Source organism: Lissotriton helveticus, chromosome 6, assembly GCF_964261635.1.
Source record: "Lissotriton helveticus chromosome 6, aLisHel1.1, whole genome shotgun sequence".
Taxonomy (NCBI): Eukaryota; Metazoa; Chordata; class Amphibia; order Caudata; family Salamandridae; genus Lissotriton; species Lissotriton helveticus.
The window spans coordinates 369,711,014-369,733,702 of record NC_136067.1 but is presented as its reverse complement, the minus strand read 5'-3'; the positions used below and the strand labels follow the sequence as shown (position 1 = coordinate 369,733,702).

At 51.0% G+C, this 22,689-nt stretch overlaps 1 protein-coding gene across 1 annotated transcript in view; it reads right to left on the bottom strand.

Annotated features, from left to right (window-relative positions):
- NOL10 (nucleolar protein 10) overlaps positions 1 to 22,689 on the bottom strand; it is a 1,044,486-nt gene that overhangs the window by 129,973 nt on the left and 891,824 nt on the right. Inside the window, exon 20 of the mRNA XM_078647803.1 lies at positions 20,537 to 20,639. Coding sequence (XP_078503929.1) covers positions 20,537 to 20,639 — 103 coding nt within the window. The remainder of the gene's footprint in view (positions 1 to 20,536; positions 20,640 to 22,689) is intronic.

Below are 22,689 nucleotides of genomic sequence, written 5' to 3'. Positions count from 1 at the left end.
ACTATGTTCACGGTAGGCTCTGTGTATGGTCCCAACGAGGGTCAGGAGCAGTTTTTTCATAGGGCTCTCACGGAGGTTACGACTACATCTGATCGTCAGATTTTACTAGGAGGAGATTTAAATTTAGTGCTTGACAATGTTTTAGATAGGTCGTGTCAGCGCACCTCCCAAGCGGGTGCTCTCTCTGCGGAAGGCCTATCCCGCCTAGCTGATTTAGGCTTACAGGATCTGTGGTGCAGCTTTCACCCGGGTGAAAGGGGCTATTCCTACTATTCGAATGCACACAAGACATATGCGCGCCCTCGATTACCTGCTTGCGTCTACACCTACACGAGTGCTAGTTACCAAGGTAGACATGGGGGTAGCTTCCCTTTCCGACCATGCACCATTGACAGTGGTCCTCTCTCTGCCCACTATGCAATGAGCGCGCAGGGTTTGGCGCCTCAGGGAGCCGTTATTACATAGGAAGGCGGTGACCACCAAGATACAGCGTGTTATTTCATACTACCTCTTACATAACAGTAACACAGACACTGCACTTACCACACAATGGGCTGCCCTAAGGCTCGTTGTTCTCCGAGGGGAGTTCATTGCAATATCGGCCGCGGTGAATGTAGGGCAAGAGGGAAGAACTCACACAGAAATCTAGAGAACTCGAACAAATGCATCAAAGGACGGGAGCTCCTAGGATTTGGAGGCAGTTGAAAGCGGCCCGGCAACAGTTGGCGGCTATCGACCAGGACCGAGCGGAATTGGCGGCGTTGCGATTGCGACATGCATACTACACTGGGGGAGATAGGTGTGGGCGCCTTCTTGCGCATAAATTAAGAGAGGTGACGCAATGGCAGGCAGTTCAGGAGATTCTACAGGAGGGCGGTATGAGGGTCACGGAGAACGAGGATATCGCACGTGCCTTCAGAAACTTCTAGGCGAAGCTCTATTCCGCGAACCCTCCTGCAGATGGGGAGGAAACTCTGTTCCCCTCCCGTCACTCTCACAGGACCAGGCAGACCATCTGGAGCGTGATATCCGGCCGGAGGAGGTTAGTTCAGCTATCTCCCACCTGAAATTAGCAAAATCACCGGGTCCCGATGGTTTCCCGGCGAGTTTCTACAAAATATTCCGTGCCCAAGTTGCTCCTATATTCACGCGGCTCTTTAACTCGGAGTCGGGAGCGATTCCTGGAGACCTCTTAGAGGCCTACATCGCCGTGATACCTAAACCAGGGAAAGATCGCACACCATGTGAGGATATCGACCTATCTTGCTACTCAATGTAGATCTTAAACTTTATACAGGAATCTTGGCAGCCCGACGGGCACCGCATATGGAGGCCCTTGTCGACCCGGATCAAGCGGGGTTCATTCCAGAGTGTCAAACCTCCGATAATACTAAAAGAGCCTTTCATCTTATAGAAAAGGCCACTCGCACGGCAGGGGAATACATTTTGTTAGCCATTGACGCCGAGAAGGCGTTTGATCGGGTCCACTGGCCCTACCTGGAGAAGGTTCTGGGGAGGGCGGGGTTGGGTCCGAAGTTCTGCACCCGAGTGATGAACTGCTACAGATTTCCGTCAGACGCAGTGCGCGTCAATGGATATACATCTCCCCGATTTGCCATCGAGAGGGGCACGAGGCAAGGGTGCTCTTTGTCGCCCCTACTCTTCGCTCTCTAGATGGAGCCGCTGGCGCAGCTTATGAGACTCGACCCGCGAGTGACGGGGATCAAAATGGGGGGCTATGTCCACACAATCAGCTTATATGCTGACGACCTTCTGATCTCGCTCTCCCGGCCGATGGATTCCCTGCACGCGTGTCTTCATGACCTGGAGGCCTTTGGCCGCGTATCCCGGTTTAAAGTTAACATGTGCAAGTCGGTGGCCCTCGACCTATCCCTGGAAAAGCTCACCCAGGAATCATTGCAGGCTCAGTTCCCCATTCAGTGGGCGACGGATGCGGTTCCGTATCTGGGGCTTCGGTTTGCTCCTTCCCTGTCGGAGACTGTTAACCTCAATTACGCCCATCTACGACAGAAAATACGGCGCGAGCTGGGGCGGTGGAGACACTACCCATTGTCGTGGCTGGGTAAGGTCGCGCCGGTCAAGATGACTGTTCACCCCAAAATGTTTTATCTTTTTCGCACAAATACCCTTCACCCACCTCCGGGATGGATAAAACAGATGCAATCTGAGCTGGCGCAGTTCATATGGAATGGGAGGAAACCACGCATGAAGCTGCGGCTAGCGATGTTGCCCCCCGAACAGGGAGGAATAGGAATTCCGGATTTGACGGCATACTTCCAGGCTACTTAACTACGCTTCTTAGTGGAATGGAGTCGGTGGGAATCTGGGAAGCATTGGTTGTTTCAGGACCAAGCCATTGCAGGACGGCCCCTACAGGGGATTCCATTTTTAGGCAGACAGCATAGGCCCCTTAACTTGAATGCCTCGCATGTCACGAGAGTGCCGCTGGAGATTTGGGATCGGACGAATGTGAGCCATGAACTTACAACCTTTCCGTCCCCCCCTTACTCCTATCATGGATAACCCGGAGTTTGCACCTGGGATGGACTTGACCGCCTACGCAAATTGGAGGCCGGCGGGCTGTCGGGTGCTATACCACATGTACACTCCGGAAGGCATTATCCCATTTTCCCAGGTTCGGCAAGAGTTCGGGCTGCCAGAGACAGAGAGACTCCGTTATCTGCAAGTGAGACATTGGGCACTCAGGGACCAAGTGCGCCCCACAGCGGACAGACATCTCACCTTTTATGAACATTGGCTAATAACACGTCGCACTGATAAAAAATTGTTCTCGGACCTTTATAAGATGCTCCAGGGAAACACATACACACCTATAGTGCTGGTAGGGCGCGCTGGGAGAAGGAACTAGGCAGGACACTTTCTCACAAGGAATGGGAGGGGGTCTATTATAGAGCGCGACACTCAGCGTACCACATGGGGCTTAAAGATACCCTTTCAAAGATAGCGACATACTGGTACTACACCCCCGAGCTCCTATATGAGATGGATCACACCAAAGACGCTATGTGCTGGCGCGGCTGGGGTCAGGTGGGCATGTTGGTGCACTTACTCTAGGAATGTCCACAACTCCTGGGATACGGGAAACAGACACTAGATGAAGTGGACTCCCACTTTGATACAGAGATCCCACGTTTTCCAGCGTATGTACTACTAAGACTCCCAAACCCTCTTATGTACCCGCTGCGCTCACGTAGGGGCCGATTGATAGCTATTGCATTGAGGTCAGCGTTGCAGAACATTTTGGTGCATTGGCGCTCCACACATGTTCCCACACATCAGGGATAGCTCCACCGCCTTTGGTCGGTACTCGGAATGGAAAAACTCTCTTTGTCAAGAGCGGGAGAGAACGCCAAGTACTCAGAGCTGTGGCGACCCTTCCTGTCTTTACTGGCCTCTGAATTTAATGAGATCACTTGCCCCGATACCTCAGATTATTACGTCTTACAGATGCGGAGTAGAGTATGTTGTGGGAGGAGATGGGGACTTGGGGGGGACACTCGAGTGGTTGAGGATACTTGGTGGACATGGACCAGGGGGGGCGGGCGGGTAGGGGGTGGGGTGGGGGGGGGGGGGGTTCGTTCTTCTATAGGTTTTTCCTATGTTTTCCTTTTCTTGTTTCTTAGAGTTTACAAGAGCGCATGTCTCAGTCTAAGTTGGTCTACAGTGGCACTTCAACGAATGTTCTGGTCGCTCTTGTTCCCTACCAAGGGGGTGTCTAGAGGGGAGCTGTCGATGTATGTAATTGGCGTTCGGATAGGGTATACTCCTTTTTCCCTTCATAGGTCTTACTATTGAACTTGGAACAATGCGTAAGGGCTATTGCCTCCAGAGACGTCTGACGGCCCTGCGGCCTTCAGCCTTTCTAATGAATAGGAGTGTTAGCACTTAGCTTCTTCAGCACCCCTCCTCCTTTTTCATATGCGGTCGGCCCTGCGGGGTTGTAGGCGGCTTGCTGTGTTTAAATCTTGAAGCCTTGTTGCTATTACTGACGAACAAGTTACTTACCTTCGGTAACGATATATCTGTAAGAAACAGTAGTTAGTATTAGATTCCTTACCTTAGAATATCCCCAGGCGTCAGTCTGGATCCGGAAACTTTTGCGTAGCAGTACCCCTGCGCGTCGGTAGGCGTCGTCTGCAGGCGTCCCCTGCGGCTCCGCGTCGTCGGCGTCGTGCGCCGTGATGACGTCGCTGGAGTATATAGACGCCGCCTCCGCGCGCTGACGTCAGTTCTTTGCACACAGCTTTTCCGCGCCAGAACACGCAGAGCCATGTGAGAACCAACACTGGTGCCATTTGAAACTAGGGCCCTGAAAGGGATGTCCCTAACCCTAGGTATCAGTTCGCAGAACGGGGAGGATGGGCGGGGCGGTAAGGAATCTAATACTAACTACTGTTTCTTACAGATATATCGTTACCGAAGGTAAGTAACTTGTTCATCTGAAAGAAACAGGTTAGTATTAGATTCCTTACCTTAGAATAGATACCCCAGCAATACCAACCCCGGTGGTGGGTCTGCGAACCAATACAACCTACACCAGAAAGTCCTGGAGGACCGAACGGCCAAAGAAGCCATCCCTCCGGACTTGACTGTCCAGGCAGTAGTGCCTCGCAAAGGTGTGCAGCGAGGCCCACGTGGCCGCCTGGCAAATGTCCTGCAAAGGGACTCCCCGGCCCAGGGCAGTAGTAGCCGCCGTGGCCCGAGTGGAATGGGCCCTCAGCCCAACAGGAGGCTCCTTCCGAGCCAAAGAGTAGCATGCTTTGATGCACAGGACGACCCACCGAGAGATGGTCCGTTTCTGTACCGCCCTTCCCTTCTTCTCACCCACGTAGCCAACAAACAGTTGGTCATCCACCCGGAACTGGCGTGTGCGATCCATATAGAATGAAAGCGCACGTTTTGGGTCCAGACGATGGAGCCGCTCTTCATCCTTTGAAGGATGCGGAGGCGGGAAGAAGGAGGGCAAGGTGATGGACTGCCCCATGTGAAAAGCAGAGACTACCTTGGGCAGGAAAGAAGGTCTGGTCCGAAGAACCACCTTATCAGGATGAACAGACAAGAAAGGAGGTTGAACAGAAAGAGCCTGGAGCTCACTCACTCTCCTGGCAGAGGTGATGGCTACCAGGAAGGCCGTCTTTAAGGTGAGAAGACGGAGAGGACAGGAATGAAGGGGCTCAAAGGGAGCGCACATCAGGAAAGTCAAAACCAGGTTCAAGTCCCACTGAGGCATCACGAACGGAGCTGGAGGATACATGTGCGTGATGCCCTTTAAGAATCTTAACACAATAGGGGACTTGAACAAAGATGGCTGATCAGGTAGCCTCAAGAAGGCGGAAAGGGCAGAAAGATAGCCCTTGATAGTGCCCAGAGCAGAGCCCTGCTGGGCAAGGGAAAGGAGGAAGAGGAGAACCTCAGATAGAGGGGCAGAAAGGGGATCCACAGCCTTCGCTGTGCACCATGCCACAAATCTGTTCCACCGGCAGGCGTATACCGACTTTGTGGAGGGACGCCTGGCTGCCAGAATGACATCACAGACTTCAGGAGGCAAGTCAAATGGCCTCAACTGTCGCCGCTCAATCTCCACGCATGGAGGTGGAGACTGGACAGGTTCGGGTGGAGGACCGTCCCCTGCTGCTGCGACAGAAGGTCCTCCTGAAGGGGCAGGCGGATCGAGGGACCGACTGTCATGCTGAGTAGCTCGGGATACCAGTACCTTCGAGCCCAGTCCGGAGCCACAAGGATAACTTGGGCCCGGTCGCGCCTGATCTTCTTCAGCACTCTGGGCAGAAGTGGTATAGGCGGAAAGGCGTACAACAGACCGCAACTCCACTCGCGCCGAAAGGCGTCGCCGAGCGAGTGCCGTCTTGGAAACTCCAACGCGCAGAACTGATGACATTGCGCGTTCTCTTCTGTGGCGAATAGATCTAACCAAGGCTCTCCCCATTGCTGAAAGAGGCCTCTCGCCACATCCGAGTTCAGACGCCATTCGTGATCCACCGAGCACCGACGGCTGAGTTCGTCCGCCCTGGCGTTCAGAGAACCTGCCAGGTGTTGAACCGTCAGAGTCACGCCCTGACGTTCCAGCCATTGCCAGAGGCGCAGAGCCTCTTGGCAAAGGGTCCACGACCCCACACCGCCCTGTTTGTTGCAGTACCACATGGCGGTGGTGTTGTCCGTGAACACCTGCACTACACTCCCGTTGACAAAGGGGAGGAATGCCTTCAGTGCCAGGCGAATCGCCCGCAGCTCCAACATGTTGATATGGAGCCGGGACTCCGCCGGAGACCAGAGGCCTCTGATCTCCGCCTCTCCCAAGTGGCCACCCCAGCCTTGGAGGGACGCGTCCGTCACAACCACGTGCTCCGGCTGGGGAAGGGAGAGGGATCTGCCCCTGACCCAATCGCGGTCTGTAAGCCACCACTGCAACTGTCTCGCAGTGCCCTCCGAGATCAGGACATGGTCGGATAGGTTGCCCTGATGCTGGGCCCACTGAAACTTCAGGTCCCACTGCAGAGCCCGCATCCGCCATCTGGCGTGATGCACCAGAAGGATGCAGGAGGCCATCAGCCCCAGAAGCCGCAGCGTCAACCTGACCGAAACCCGGGATAACGGCTGAAAGATGGGAATCAGAGCCTGAATATCCCGGACCCGCCGTTCCGGGGGATAAACCCGAAACTGCGCCGAGTCGAGAACCGCTCCGATGAAAAGGAGCTTTTGAGAGGGACACAGGTGTGATTTCGGCACATTGATGGAAAACCCCAACTCGTGCAGGAGGTCTGCCGTCATCTGAAGGTGGCGGACGACTGTCTGGGGCGAGCCCGCCTTCAACAGCCAGTCGTCGAGGTAGGGGAAGACTGAAACCCCTAACCGGCGCAGATGAGCTGCGACCACCGCCATCACTTTCGTGAACACCCGTGGGGCGCTGGTAAGGCCGAATGGGAGCACGATAAACTGAAAATGCTCGTGGCCTACCGTGAACCGCAGGTAACGCCGGTGGGCCGGCAGGACGGGGATGTGAAAGTACGCATCCTGCAAGTCCAACGCTACCATCCAGTCTTGTGGGTCTAGAGCAGCCAAGACCTGAGCCAAAGTCAACATCTTGAACTTCTCCTTCCGGAGGAAGCCGTTGACGTTCCGTAGATCCAAGATAGGACGCAGGCCTCCCTTGTCCTTCTTGGGTACCAGAAAGTAGTGGGAGTAGCAACCACACCCTACTTCTGGCCCAGGAACGCGCTCGATGGCCCCCTTGGCCAAGAGGGCCGTAACTTCCTCCTGCAGAAGTGTCAAGTGGTCCCCCGACACACGGTGGTTCTGCGGTGGCATGGCTGGAGGAGTGGACTCGAAGGGGAGGGCATAGCCCCTTCGGACAAGCTGCAGCACCCACCTGTCCGATGTTATCGCGCGCCAGCGGGAGTGGTGATGGCGAACCCTGCCACCCACTGGCGTCACGTGAGCCCGAAAGCTCGGACTAGGAAGGCTTGGATGCCGCAGCGGAGGGAGGCGTGGACTGACCACGACGCTGGCCTCTACCGCCACCACGGCGGAAACCACGGGCGCCACCGCGCTGGGGAGCGCTCTGCGCCGCGTGGCTGGCAGCACGTGTGGGACCTCCTCTCCCTTGGCCACGAAAGGGCCGAAACGAACCCGTCTGCTGGCGCTGGGTCTGGGTCGAGAGACCCAAGGACTTGGCCGTGACCCTGGAGTCCTTGAAGCGCTCCAGCGCGTGGTCCGCTTTGTCACCAAATAGGCGACTGCCATCAAATGGCATGTCCATAAGCGTATTTTGGACGTCTGGTGAGAAGTTGGCAGATCTCAGCCAGGCATGGCGACGAATCGCCACCGTAGTGGACATGGCCCGTCCCAGGGAGTCCGTGGTGTCCAGACCACAACGGATCGAGTACCGCGCCGCATCCCGGCCTTCAACAAAGGCCCGGGTGAGCTTGTCCCGCACTTCCTGGGGGCATTGCGGCAAACACTCCTCGACCGTATCCCACAGGGAGTGGGTGTAGCGGCCCAAGAGGCACGCGGTGTTACAAGACCGCAGTCCAGCACTCAAAGAGGAAAACACTTTCTTTCCGAATTGGTCGTACCTCTTTGATTCCCGGTCGGGCGGAGCCGACGGAAATGCGGACTGCGAAGTGGAGGCCTGGATCACCAGACTCTCCGGGGAGGGATGGGTGGACAGGAAGGCAGGGTCGTCCGCGCAGGGACGGTGACGCCTGGCAACGTTCCGGTCAACCGGCGCACCAGAGGCGGGCCTGGACCAGGTGCCCAGAAGGACATCCGTCAGGGCCTCATTAAACGGCAGCAGAGGCTCCTGGGGGCATGACTGCGGTTTAAAAACTTCCGTCAGGATATTCGGTTTGACCTTCGCGACGGGGAGCTCAAGGTGTAAGGCCTTGGCAGCCCTCATCAGGACCACCGAATAGGCAGCACCCGCCTCGGACGCCACAGGGGACGGAGAGACAAACCCAGGGTTGGGCGACTCGTCCAGGCCACTGGCATCACCCAGATCACCTACCCAGTCCACATCGTACTGGCAGGCACGGGATAGAGGGTCCTCAGACCCCTCCCAACCCTCACCATACTCCTCCTCGTCATACCCATATTCTGGGTCGACGATATAGACATCGGGGTCAACAGGCCCCATCGGCGTCGGGTCCGGCGTCGGCCGACGCCGGTCCGGCTCCGAGTCCGGAGTCGGGGAGGAAAGGGGGGTGGCGCCGCGCGGCGTCGGTGCCGGGGACCCGACGCCGGCCGGAGCCGACGGCGGAGTCGCTGCACCACGCGGGGGCGGTACCCTGGGCTGGCCCACAGGAACCGACGCCGGAGAGGCCGGGAGACCAGCCGGCGACGAACCAGAGGGAACCAGCGGCGCCGGGGCCGGAGCCACCGGCGGCGCCGGGGCAGGAGCACCCGAACCGCTCGGGCCCCCAGACGGGACCGACGGGCCCGCAGGCGCCGAAGGCCCCGCCGGAGAAGACCTCGCCCTCATAGCAATGAGGAAGGCCTCGATCTCCTCACGCGACGCGCCTTCCCCAGGGACCGACAGGTGTGGGGCAGACGGCGTCGGCGACCCATGCGGGACCGCGGGGGTGGGGTCACCCGAGCCCCCGGCCGCAGCACGCGGGCGTCGGGGGGAGTCGGGGGTGCGATGGCGACGCCCCGACTTCTTGTGCTTACCTGACGAGCCGGAGGAATGGTGGCGACTCCCGGAGCGCCCATGGCGGCTCCGCGACCGTTCCCTCGACCGCTCCCTCGACCTCCGACCGGACCGGGACCGCTCTCGACGCGGGGCCGACAACCGGAGCTCGAGAAGCTTGCGGGACCGCTCCCGCCTAGCTTTTCCAGTCAAGGCCCGACAGTCGACGCAGGACTCCACGTCGTGGTCCGCGCCCAGACACCGGAGGCAGAGTCGATGGTGGTCGGTGACCGACATCAGGCGGTCGCACTCGTCACAACTCTTGAAACCGGGCATCCTACCGGCACCGTAAAGATCAATCAGTTAACAAAAAACTTGGTCAAAAGACCGGAGTACTGCTCTTCGGATCTGCGCTAACTGGCGCGGAAAAAAGAAGAACTGACGTCAGCGCGCGGAGGCGGCGTCTATATACTCCAGCGACGTCATCACGGCGCACGACGCCGACGACGCGGAGCCGCAGGGGACGCCTGCAGACGACGCCTACCGACGCGCAGGGGTACTGCTACGCAAAAGTTTCCGGATCCAGACTGACGCCTGGGGATATTCTAAGGTAAGGAATCTAATACTAACCTGTTTCTTTCAGATCAGACTGCACAACTGAACTTTTCTCTGGCCGGCCCGCTGGGTTGTAGGCAACTTTGTCTTTGTTCTTTGCTCTATATTCTGTCAATAAAACAGATTTAATACTAAAGCTACTCCCCTGCTCGTCCCACCTGGGACTGGTAGGTCTCCCTGGGAACTCATGACTAGAGTCACAAATAACACATCAGCCTGGAGTCACTTATTTTAAATGCATTTTAACTGCATGCCCCCTTCTTTGTCCCTGCTATATGAAGCCTTGATAGTAGAGCTGTTAATTCTGTGCAAGTTGGCAGGACTTCATGTTTCTAGACCTCACCTTTTACAAATCATTTTTTCACAGGAAAGTTATTAGGGTGAGCCGAGCCATAGGCCTGGCTTGGCTCTAAGATCCGTGCACATGCCAACCAATGAAAAGATTTCACATGTATATCATGCAACAAACATAATGTAAAAATGTGAGACAATCTCTTTAGAATTAATAAAAAGTGTATTTCTTTAACACGAGGAAACATTTTACCTTGGTACATCAGTTTAAATCATCGCATAGACAGACATTTATTCAAAGATTGTTTTTAGAAACATTCATGGCGCAATGTTATTAGTGAATTAAGAGGCAAATCAGTACTCCTGTAATTCAAAATGTGGTATGGATCATTTTTTATAGATGAAGTAAGATTACAGTCTATCAAATAAAGTAAAAGTACAGTCCACATTTGTAAAGCGCACAATCACCCGTAAGGGTCTCTAGGCGCTGGGGGCCGTCGGGAAGATTAAGCGAGCTATTGCCCAGAGTCACATGGTGCTGGGCTAACCTGCCGCCGGAGACGGGGATCGAACCGTGGTCCCCAGATTCCAGCGTCAGTCGCCCTGGCCGCGGCGCCACACCTCTCCCACTCAGACATAAGACGTTCTTGCACGGTGCACATCCTGAACTCAAGTATTTAAAAGTGGGCTCATATGCGATAATAAAGAGAAAGGAGGATCTGTAAAATAAAATAGCTGCCTAGAATCACAGAATTTGGACAAGCAGAGAATCTAGTATAGATTTTAGGTTGTCTGGTCTCACATTTTGAAATTCAGTCACCAGGTGGGTATCTCTGTCTCTCTCCGGTTTACATCGAAGGTCGCTGTTTTGTCTTTCATTCTTGGTTCATGATCAGAAACCCAACACAGAGATAGCAGACCCGACCCGAGCCCCCATGCCCAATTACTAATGCCAGAATGCATTTATTTGGGGGGTGTCACATCCCCAAAGCACACCTGAAGCTATGCCCCTGAGCAGAGCTTGTGAGAGTGTGGAACCACCTCAGAGAAGGGGAGAAGGCATGTACCTTCATCATTTCAGACTGGTGGAGGGAGAAGCGGGATGCTGACATTGTTGGAGCACGGCCTATGTCAGCCTACAGGCAGCTATCAAAGAAGCCACAACAAAAATATTTACTACACTACACTTTCCCTCCTGCTGATGACTAAAGCAAACACTGATGGGCAAATAGTTTACAGAAAACAAATCATAATTAATGAATCTGTACACAAGAAAAGGAACACAAAAACTTCAAGCCTTAACTCTGGCAAAACATGTAGGCTACTGCAAAGTGCCACGGGAGGATATGAAACCTGACTGACAACCTTGCCAGACAATGGCTATAGGTAACATCAAAGAAATCAATGACTGAAGGATGACCCAGAGCCCCTTTCTCAAGATTTCAGTATGTCTTTGTTTCTCTACGTATATTGTCTGTTTTGTGTTCATCGATGTAAAAGTCGAGGTATCCGAGTAGGACGTAGTGTACACCAGAAGAAGTGTCACTGAAGATAAGTAACTTGATATTCTGATGAATACTTCCAATTGCAGGTGTCGCACCTTTAGAACAGATACCAAAGCGCACCTCCGAAGATGAAGGGACTGTGGAATGGGCTCAGACCAAAAAGGCCTGCAGGACTGAATGAGCGAAATACCCTTTCCATCCTACCTGGCTGCCAAGTTAGTAGTGATTCCTGAACATGTGTATTGATAACACTGCAGAACCTGCATATGCTACCTCTGGCACAGTCAATGGGTAGGATGCAGGCGACCAAGAAGTCTCACAGTCACTCCCACTGAGACCCATTACTGAGGCTGAATCATCAGGATCAGAGTCCGAACGTCCTGAAGTCATTGCGATTAAGGGAAGAATATGAACTGCATCATATCAAAGATGACTTCAATGAAAGAAGCCTCTGCGAAGAAGCCGGGTGTGACTTTGTCATGTTGATTGTGAACCCAGATTATGTCAGAAAATTCGCCAGCGTGTGGAGGTAGTCGAGGCCTGGTCTATGTCATCAAGTATATGTTCCCAGTAGAGATCTAGCTTTGGACCAAAAGATTTAATATCTGGGACTTTTGCATGTTTACTTTAAGGCGTGATAGATTGCCAAAAGTTTGGAGTTCTGCTACAAGGGCAGGGAGAGATGATAACGGTTCAGCGGTGGCAAGGATAACATCATTAGCATAGAGGCTCATGAGATGATGGTCCCACTCCAAACTATATCCCAGAGATGGCTGGGTTGGACTGTATCTTTTGGGGTAGGAGTTCCATATATAGGGGGAAAAGGAATCCCAATATGTTCCGCATTGGATAGGGAAAGGTGGAGACATCACCCTGTTAACTCTCACTGAGGATCTAGGAGCCCTGTATACACAGTGGACCCATCTACAGAATCTGTCCCCGAATTCAAAGTGCTCTAGGGTTGCAAACAGATAGGGCCAGTGGAAACTATCAAACACCTTTTCAGTGTTGATTGATAAAGGAAAGCTTCGTTCAGGGATCTGTGTATCTTATCCATTTATTATAAGATGTGTTTGGTGTTCTCTCCGCATTGGCGGGTGTAAATAAACCTTGCCTGGTCCGGATCAATCAAGCCAGGCAATCAGCAGGTTGAGGCGGTGGGCCAGAATGCTAGTAAAAAGTTTAGCGTCAATGTTCAGGAATTAAATGGGCCTATTTCCCCCGCAACGCGCTGGGTCCTTGCCAGGCTTTGGAATAACAGAGACTGAGGCTTCTAACATGGAATCAGTAAGAGAGCCGGTGTCTGCACAGGAACTGTAGAGGCGTGTGAGTAATGGGGCCAAGTCATGGTAGAAGACCTTGTCAAATTGTGAGGAAAAGCCATCGGGTCCAGGGGACTTCAAAGGCTTCAGGCGGGCAATTGCCGGGATGACCTCTTCAATTCGAATGGGCTTTTCTAGCCCCTTGAAGTTAACTGGTGTAAGGGGAGCGAGCAAGCGATATTTCCGATAACCTAAAAACTGAGTAAGAATGCTGTCTGAGGCAGCATATAGGGTGCTATAGAATTGTTGAAATCCTGACACAATTTGCGCATCTGTGAGCGCTTCATCGGCTGGGCTGGATTGAATCACTTGGACCAAGCTTGCATGAATTTTGGCCCCCAGGCGATGAGCAAGCTTAAGTCTCCAGTGGTTATTCCCCAGGTAAAACGCCTGCTTTAAGCGAGCCATTTTATATTCTGCCCTATCCAGATCTAGGTGTTTTAGGTGAGTTCTTGCTGTTTCCAATTCCTTCCACACCTTTGGGGCCCCAGTAGTAGTAGCACTCTCCTAAGTGGAAAACATGCCCAAGCCCCCTGGCTGCTTCCTTTTCCATTCCTGATGTGAGGAGAGACGACGGAGAGATGCAGCGGTGAGGTAAGATTTCTTTTTTAATATCCCTTTACCCCCTCCCCGCCTTCACCCCCTGCCACCCCCGATCCGTGCTGGCCACTACTGTAGAGGGGCATTGTCTAGAGAGATCTGGAGCCGAATAAGCCGTCACTGTTAACGGCCTGTAAGACCGGTGTCGCTAAGAAGGGGTCAATGTGGGAGTAGGTTTTGCAGGGGACAGAATAGAAGGGGATGAGACAAATTTTAGCCCACAGTCATCTAACCAACGATGCCCCTGGACCGAAAAGGCCAGAGGGATTGGTAAAAGTGTTGTCCCAATCACTGTCCATAACCAGGTTCAGATCCCTGCCAACTAGTATAGGAGCATCTGGTGAGCGGAGAACAGCTGTGAGGGCATCAGCAATATATTTCTCTTGGTGTTCGTTTGGTGCATATATGTTGGCAAGAGTAAAGTGAAAGGAGCCCACACAAAGCCTGTCAGTAGGCTATCTGGTTTTAGGTATAAACCTATACTAACTGATAAAATCCCACCGAAAGGAAAATAGCCATCACCAGTGTAAACATATAAACACTGAAAAAACACTTTCACAACCACAAACTAAGTGCCATTCAAAGAAAGGAAAAGATGAGTGAAAGATTCATTTTTATTTTTTCCTGAAGGGGCTATTGCAATGTAACTTTGTTATACAAGGCAGCAAAAAAGACTGGGCTAACATTATTCTGCTTGATGTTTGTTGTTTAGGGATGTCACTAAAATAGTGTTTCTTCTTCCATCTGCTTTTTTCAGTTTTGTGGTCTTTGATCTAAAGATAAAGTGTTTAGAAGCATGTTTTACCTTTTATTTAGTTATTATATAAACTGTAGAGAATCAGGAAATATCAAATTAATATTTGATATTTTGGCTACATTTGATTTCACCGATAGGTAAAATGGCTGGTTTCATAAGAATCTTTCCCGATATATACCATCACATTTACCCACAGATAGAGAATGGGTGAAATCCTTTGATACATCAGCCCCCTTTTCTAGTGAGTCATTATTGATTGTAGATGAATTGCCAAACACTCCAGGCTTTAAATATTCAATGCAAGGTGTAGTGACAGGTATATGTGAAAAGAGTGCTGTCACCAAGCATCTGAGATAGTGGTGAAAACATGACACCAGACGTTTGGCAAACATGGAACGCAGTGTCACTTGGAATGCTGCTGCATAAAAGTTCCTACCAAATTTAATAAAGATTGGAGTGATATTGTTTGTATTTGCAGTAATTCAGCTACATATATGAAAAAGTTGTATGATGACCTGTCAAAATCGATACCTGAGCTGAAGTGCTTCCCTGTAAGAGATCCTTGTCACTTGCTAGATGGTATGCTGAAAGCATCTTTACAATCTTCAGAGTTAATGAAGAATGACATTGACTTTGTAGTCCATTCGGGTGCACAGTTTCGGTATGCCCAGGAACTGAAATGCAAATATTTCTCATTTTGTGCTTTGTGTGGCATCACAGAAAGAGTCATCCTAACTGTGTCATTCGGTAGGTGGTTCTCAGTTCTAGAGGTTGTGAATGCTATATTATCCATGTGGTGACCGTTTACAGAATTTCTGCTTAGTAATGATGCCAAAGGCAAGAAATGTGATGATCTTTGGTCACTTATTGATAGTGATGTGACAAAAGTACAGTCTACTTTATGGTTAGGTTTTTACAGGAAAACATGACTGATGTAGTGGACATAATCAAAATACTAGTCTGAAAACAGTCTTGTCTACCAAGTGTTCAGCGAAATTGGTGTAGATCTGAAACATTTCCTTGAGAGTAGGCTGGGTGACACTTTGGTGACTTTGACACTGCAACATACTGCATGTTATAATTCTTGCTACTTGGTAAGCGAAGAAATGTTAAGGAGCAATTCAGCTAAATGTTATTTTACTTTCTATGGAAAATGGCTTGCAATGATGTCATAGAAATGTCCCTTCACCAACTATGGCATTTGAAGGTAATGAAGCCTCACTGAGGTACTCTACACAAGTTCTGGATCCCTTCTAAATTTTCTCCAGACTTTGAAAAGTACTGCTTTATTTTCGTCTGCTTCAATAACTGAGGGTATATGCACCCAATTCAACGCACATTTTGCAGAACATGTCCTAGAGAATCACAATCTTCAGGTGCACCAGTACTGACATGTAAAGCAATGTCATTGGCCAGAGTTAGCAAATTGTGTACCGGCTGTTTTGGCTTTGACCATCTCAAGTGCCAATGTTGAGAGGGCCTTTTAACAGATAAACGTTTACATCGGAAGGAAAGAGCGAGCCTGCATGACCACAGACTCACTTAAGAAGTATTGTATGGTGTACTACAATAAGTTTGATTTGTACAAATGTATTTGGACCTCATTTACCCTGTACACACGCTGTCTACACACATGCACTATCAGTGCAGAAAGCAAGCAATAATTAAAAGCAAAACATTCCAAAAACACCGGAAAAACACTATTTCTTTTGTTTTTAATGGCACAAAAACGTTGAAAACACTGAAGAAACCTCCCTAGAATTTACCAAAAATAGAAACTGAAAACAGGAAAGCCTACTTGTAAGCTATAAGTCTCCCCTTAACTTCAGCAACTTAAGACCGGATCTCACCTTTAAAACCTTGAGGAAAGAGAATTACCACCCCCCATTTTTTGGGGTCAGAGGACTAAAGCTGATGGGGAACCACCGTGAGTGTACCCTAGGGATGTCCTTGGGGAGAAATGTATCTCCTGTAGGAGGCATTTATCTCTACCTGAGAGCTCCAGACGTGACAAATCCGCTGCCTGTTTGATGGGGTCGTTGAAGCCTCGTACATTGAGGCTTGTTATTTTAAGTTCCAGGGAGGGTGGTCAAGGACGTGGTGTGAGGTTAAGTGGCTGAGGGAGGATGGTGAGGCTTGTAGCCCATGGGCAGTCTGGTGATATGTGGACTATCTCGGTATGCCCCTCAGGGTCATGCAAAGACCATGTGGAGTGAAGGAATACAAAGTGACATAAACAATACCAAAAATATAACATGAACAGAAAAATAGCATGAAGAAGTTCATTGTTAATGGAGGTTTGCATTATGGGAGTGGGCCGGCGGGTTTTAATACATAAAGTCAATAATGTGAATGCTCTGTTGGTACTCCTCCACCACAAAACCCGTAAAGCTGGAGGTGAGATAGCCCAGTGAGGATCATCCGGGGACAGGCTGTGAGTAGGTTAAGGGGCAAGAGATAGGTCCACCAGTACATGAAGCCGTGGGCCCAGGGCTAGTGAGTTTTTTGCTTTTGCCCGCTTTCTGCCAGTCCATCCACCGGGCAGAGACCTACAGGGAGATCAAGGCATAGACTGAAAAGGCGGTACGTCCAACAGACCCAGAACACGGTGGGCGTCCTTGAGTGTTTTAAGTTGGTGAAGCTGACCCTCCCAGCGGAAGCCCAGCCTCAATGGGTGCCCCAGCCATAAGTTATATCCTTGGAGAGAAGAAATTCAGTGACTGGTTTAAAGTTCCTGCAACGCTGAAGCAAGAAGAGAGAAACATCTTGAAAAAAATCCAAGGGTGTGGCAACGGAAGTCTATGGGTGGTTTAGTTCTAGGTTTCCTCAGGATTTCCTCCTTGATTTGGATGTCATGCACACAGGCTAGAACGACTGGTGGTCTGGAGTTGTGGCCAGTGGAATGGTCGACCCAGTGTACTCTATCCAACCGCAAGTCACTGTTCTCCTTCCAGTCTAGGATAGACGGGAATAAAGACTGGGTGTACCGCGGACATCCGATCCCTTTGCACCCGTAGGGACCCCCGTTCGGTGGATGTTATTTCACAGAGATCTAGTTTCTAGGACCTATGCTTGGGCTCATTATCCTCGAGAGGGAAGACCTGTTCACCAATAGAATACTAATCTTGTCTTAGATCTTGCATATCCTGAGAGAGATTCTTTCTGAGGTCTTGGATAGAAGTCTTTAGAGGGTAAAAGAAAGAGGCTAGGAACGCCCGGGTCCCCGGAACCTGGTCAGATTCTGGGCCCCCCTCTGGGTCAGACTACATGGGAGACTGTGATGAGGAGGTTGTGTATTTGGCTGAGATTCGGAGTGGAACCGGTAAACATCTCCAGCACTGATTGGCCTCGCTTATTCTTGGCGGCAACCATGGCTGGAAGGGACAGGATCAGAGCGATCTCTATGCTATGCCCCGGAGGTTGGTGGATGCTAGGGACTGTCCCCGGAGGGAGGAAGGGAGGGGGGTGGAGGGGGGTCAGCGGTGGTGTGGTGAAGTCACAGTAGATGTTAACTGATAGCCAGCGCTGACATGGTGCAAATCAGAGGGTGTTTTTGGGGTAGCAAGTTTTCAAGACCTCCAATGTGGATTAAGGCTCCTCGGAGGGCTGTTAATTGCCGCACAATGAAGCAGGGCAGTTTGTGTGCTGGCCTGAGAATAAGGCCCCTCCACTGTCATCGGTATTGTCTCCTGCACTTTGTGTGGGAATTAATACCTTGTGTCCTGGTGATCGGTAGCTGGAGGGGCCAGCATCAGGGCACTGTCTGCAGATAAACACACATGGGTATCGTTTGCTGGACAGCAATGTGTCTAAGAGCTCTGGATGTATGCAGTAGCTCAGCAGAGAGTCATCAGCTGGGGCAGTATGAAGGAGATCTATCTATGCGCTGGCCCCTCAAGGCAGGGCCCGAGTCTTCAGCCATCTCACTCCCTTTCAGTGCTGTCTGGCATGCAGTGTGCTCAGATTCGTTAAGGGTGGGAGCTCCTCCTCAGCAAAGTGCCTGCAACACCGCGCACTGCACACTCACCAAGCTGCAGCTCTGCCCGGGCCACAGGCACCTCAAGATCAGCACGCGGGGCTCCGGGCTGCAGCCCCCTAGGCATGTGGCACTGTTGTTGGCAGAGGCTAGGGGGCATGCTGCAAAGCACTGCCTCCGTCCCCCTGGAATGACCGACAAAGGATTCCTGGATGATAGGGCCCAGGACACCGCGCATAGCCACTGAGGCGCGGTGCCTAGGCTGAGGCGGTAACATAGCCAATCTCCATGCTGTAGGCCTTGCCGCAAGAGGCGGCACCCGCGAGGACACTGCCCAGGGGTTGGAGGGAGCCTGAATGCGGCAGCAGAGTCAGGCCATTGCCACAGGGAAGGCACACCTCCAGTAAGTCTTGGCACGGCATGCCTCAGATTGCTTGCTCAGGGACAGACAGAGGAGATGTACCAGCCGAAGCGTATTATGTAGCCTCCATGATAGCTGAAGGCAGCGCGCTGCTCTAGCCCAGCGTCACGGCCAAACAAGGTGCCATTATTGAGCTAGGGCCCCTCACGCTTTTCCAGAGGTGCGTTGCTCTTCGGGCTGGTGCAGGCCATGTCGGCCCTGGGCTTGTTGCCCCTCTAGGAATCGCTGTGAAAGGCCTGGACGGCGTAGGAGCAAGAAGCGCACCTTACTCTGCCATTTTGGCCATGCCCCTGGTAAGAATTTGAAAAGAAAAAATCTTGTCAAACCGACGAGGAAAAAGGGAGTGGAGCTCCAGATCCAAGTTCAAAGGTGCAGAAAGAAAGGAACTGACGCCAGCTCACAGAGTTGCACTAGATGTGGCTCCAGTCAACATTTCCAAACGGACGGAAGTCAACTCGAAGCCACATGGCCCTACCTTCCAGCGCGTGGAAGCACTGCTGTACAAAAGATTCTGGATCCATTATTGTCCCTGTGAGGAATCTGCAGTTAGCAGTAGCCATAGGAATATTCAATCACACTCTGCACATCTGCATATACACACTAGATATCTTAGTATGTTAATACATAGTATGTTAAAAAACAATACTGAATACAATTCAATAAAATGTAAATACCCACGAACATGACTATAATGGATAACACTAGAAACCCAAAGTGTAACTGTATAACGTGCAATAAAGATTTGACAAATTTCATGAATAAATTATAAACAGATGTAGTCATTGTAACTTCCAAGCATTTTGGCATCTTACATCGCTATCAACAAGAGATACTCGTAACTGTGCCAAATTTGTTATCTTCTGTTCGTCAACGTCTTCTGACCCCTATCTGACTACACTCTAACACCACATTGGAACCTCAATTTCAGTAGAATTGCAAGATAGCTGTAGACAGTAACTATGATATAGTTTTAAAGATTTGTTTAGTGTTAATTTTACTTGCACTGTGTGGAGCTTGTCTCTTTAATATCTGCAGTAATGTTACAAGCATGGAAATGTGGTCATTATAAACTTTCGGAGTAATTTAGATTCATGGTAAGCTCCTCACGGAGCCAATAGGTTAGCAAAGTCCATGGCCTATGGTCCCTTAGAGGCAGACCGGCAGCCAATTTTAAAGAATCCTACTAGAAAGGCAGAGATCTCTGTGCCTTCAGCAAAGCTGCTGGTGATGCTCCATCACTTAAGGCACTGAACTTTGCTTAGCATGCACGGTTTGTTGCACTCACGCTGCATAGTTTCTTTATGAAACAAACTCCTAAATTTGGAGTTTGTTTCTTAAAAACAAAAAGAACAATGACCTTGATGTGTAGGGAGTCCACTCCCAGTGTGTTGGGAATACTATGCGTTTTCCCTACCCAAGACCACCATGCGACACATGCTGATTCTGGACAGAGTAACTGAATGTTGGAGATCCCACTCTAAAAGGGGCAGCGTCCATCACTTAAATGTTAACCCCTTGCATGCGCATGACGGAACCACGTCGTCATGAGCCACGGGCGGCATGTGCTCATGACGGCGTGGTACCGTCATGCGGCTGCCGCTCCGCCCACGCAGCATTAATTTCCCGCCTGTGCGGGCGAATTAATGAGCGGGCGGGGCCGTGACGGAACCATGCCGTCATGAGCACAAGCCGCCCGTGACTCATGACGGCGTGGTTCCGTCACGAGCACGGAAGCTCTGCGCTCACCCCCCAAACCCCCTGTGCCACGGCGAAATTCGTGCAGCGGCGAAGGGGTTAAGAATAAAGTTGATGTACGTTCATCAAAGCATCATGACATGTTAAGCAGCATATCAGTTTTCACTTACCTTCTTCAATGTGAAAGTCAACTGTTTGCTGCCTACAGCAGTGTCAGAAACATTCAGCGTTCCAAGCTTTTCTTCAACTTTCAAACGATCTTCAAGGGTTTTTCTGCAATCAATACATTTTTATATTACCAACACATTCTTGTTTTTGCAAACAACAGTGACTAGGGTCATCTTGAGTTCCACTAAGCTGTGCAGTCATTTTTAATGTGGTAAAACGTATATAGTTGAGTGCATTATGATCACAGTGCAAAATTACTGACGAATTCTGAGATAAGGTGGTCTGAATGAGGCATAACATGCATTATCGGACTTTGCACACAAACTACAGCATGTTTGGTTTCTTTTTGATCTGCTTTCCACATGTAAATATTGTCTGGTTAGTCCTGGCGAAATCTGAACAGGGAAACTCTGGACTGTGGTAAACTTCTACTATTTGTAACCCCCTATTAAGGCGCAATCTAATTTTTTTGCGCCAGACTTAGGGATTACCTGTGCACTCTTTTTTTAATTTTTTTTATTGTGAACCTTTATTGGTAGCAAATATGATTACAAGGATGGGCCTACAACCATCACGGCCGGCCGCTTAAAAGATCAGACATTGCAAGCATTACGTATAGTGGCAACAGTTCAGAGCGTAAGGTAATATCAAAACAGTACAGAAGGTGTAAGTGAACACAGCAGCTCGAATCAGGATGGAAAAGGTTCATTTTCAAATAAAGAACTAAGAAAAGGTGTCGCACAGTTACTCCCACTCTCGCGATAGTATACGAATCAGGATATTAAGAACAATGACAATACGGGGGGGGCCCCCATCAGGGGATAAAATACAAATGGCAGGAGAAGTGGAAACACAACCCCCTCTTGCAACGAGTCTAAACCCCGCCCTTCCGCTCCAAACACCCCGCAGGAAACATGGGCAATGACGACACTGAAAAGAGAAGAAAAACTAAAGGGCCATAGAAACAAATACTGATCTAACACCCAACCCGCAACCCCCCACCCTGCACACCCGCAGAAGGCCATGGTCTACCCCCCAGCCGCGTGCCTGTCGCCCTAAGAGAACCCGAAATATAGAAAGATAGGAAAGGGAAGAAGAAAAAGAAAATAAAATATAAGCGGAGGAGGGCCCACATCGCGCCGCCCGGCCCCGCCCAGTACCCCAACACTACTGAAATCCCACGAAGGAAGCAATACCACGAGGAAAAATAGCAAATCACGAGCATAAAAACAATGAAATATCAGTCGAAAATACCCACTGCATCATTTAACGGTAATAGAGCAGATAAGTCGTAAGCCATCTCATCCCTGACCCTGTCTGTCGGTGATACTGCCTGAAGTCCTCTCAGTAATCAATGTGGAGCACAGTCTTGAGGGTCCAAACAGGATGACCAGGCCCGGAAGGGACGAGGCCATAAAAAGGCATAATAATCTAAATCCATCCCAATATAGATAGTGAAGATCGGGCAATAACAACGCCGGTCCCATGAACTTCCCAAAGCTGGCAAGGAGTAGCAACATCCAGGAGATGAGTGTCAAACAGTCCGGCCACTGCCGCGATACATCCAGGCCAGTCCAAGGAGGAGAGCAACGCTCCACCTCCAACCGCCAGCCGGAGATGTGTCCCAGGGATATGGCCATACGAGCAGTCAAGACGGGTCGCACGGGCACAGGAGTCCAGTCTCTAAACGGCCCAGAGGGCACTCGAAGATCCAAGACCTCCTCCACGATGACAGTATCAAGTTCATTGGCCAACCCCTGAAGTAGAACCGCGGCCTCCACAGACAGCGAAACAACAATGGCGTCAAGCCGTACACCTAGATCGTGGGCGTGACAATCAATGGTTTCGTGCAAAACTGTTATGGCCGCCAACACGTCCTGGGGTGTGAACTCTGTCGCGCGTTGCAAGCATCTCGGCTCCATCCCTGTAACAGCCGCCCGGTCTGGACGTGAGCCGTGAAGAAGGGCACCAGCCGCCATCTTAATCCGATCAACACCGTCCCTCCTCACATATTCAGGGACCAGGCCTCACTGCGAGGGCACCGCACGATGTGTCCCCAGGTCAAACAGATTGTGGGACAGGGTCCAAAAAGGAGAGCCACCAAAAGGCTAAAAGTCCCGCCGGACCCCGGGAGCCGCCCGCCTATGTCGGGGGT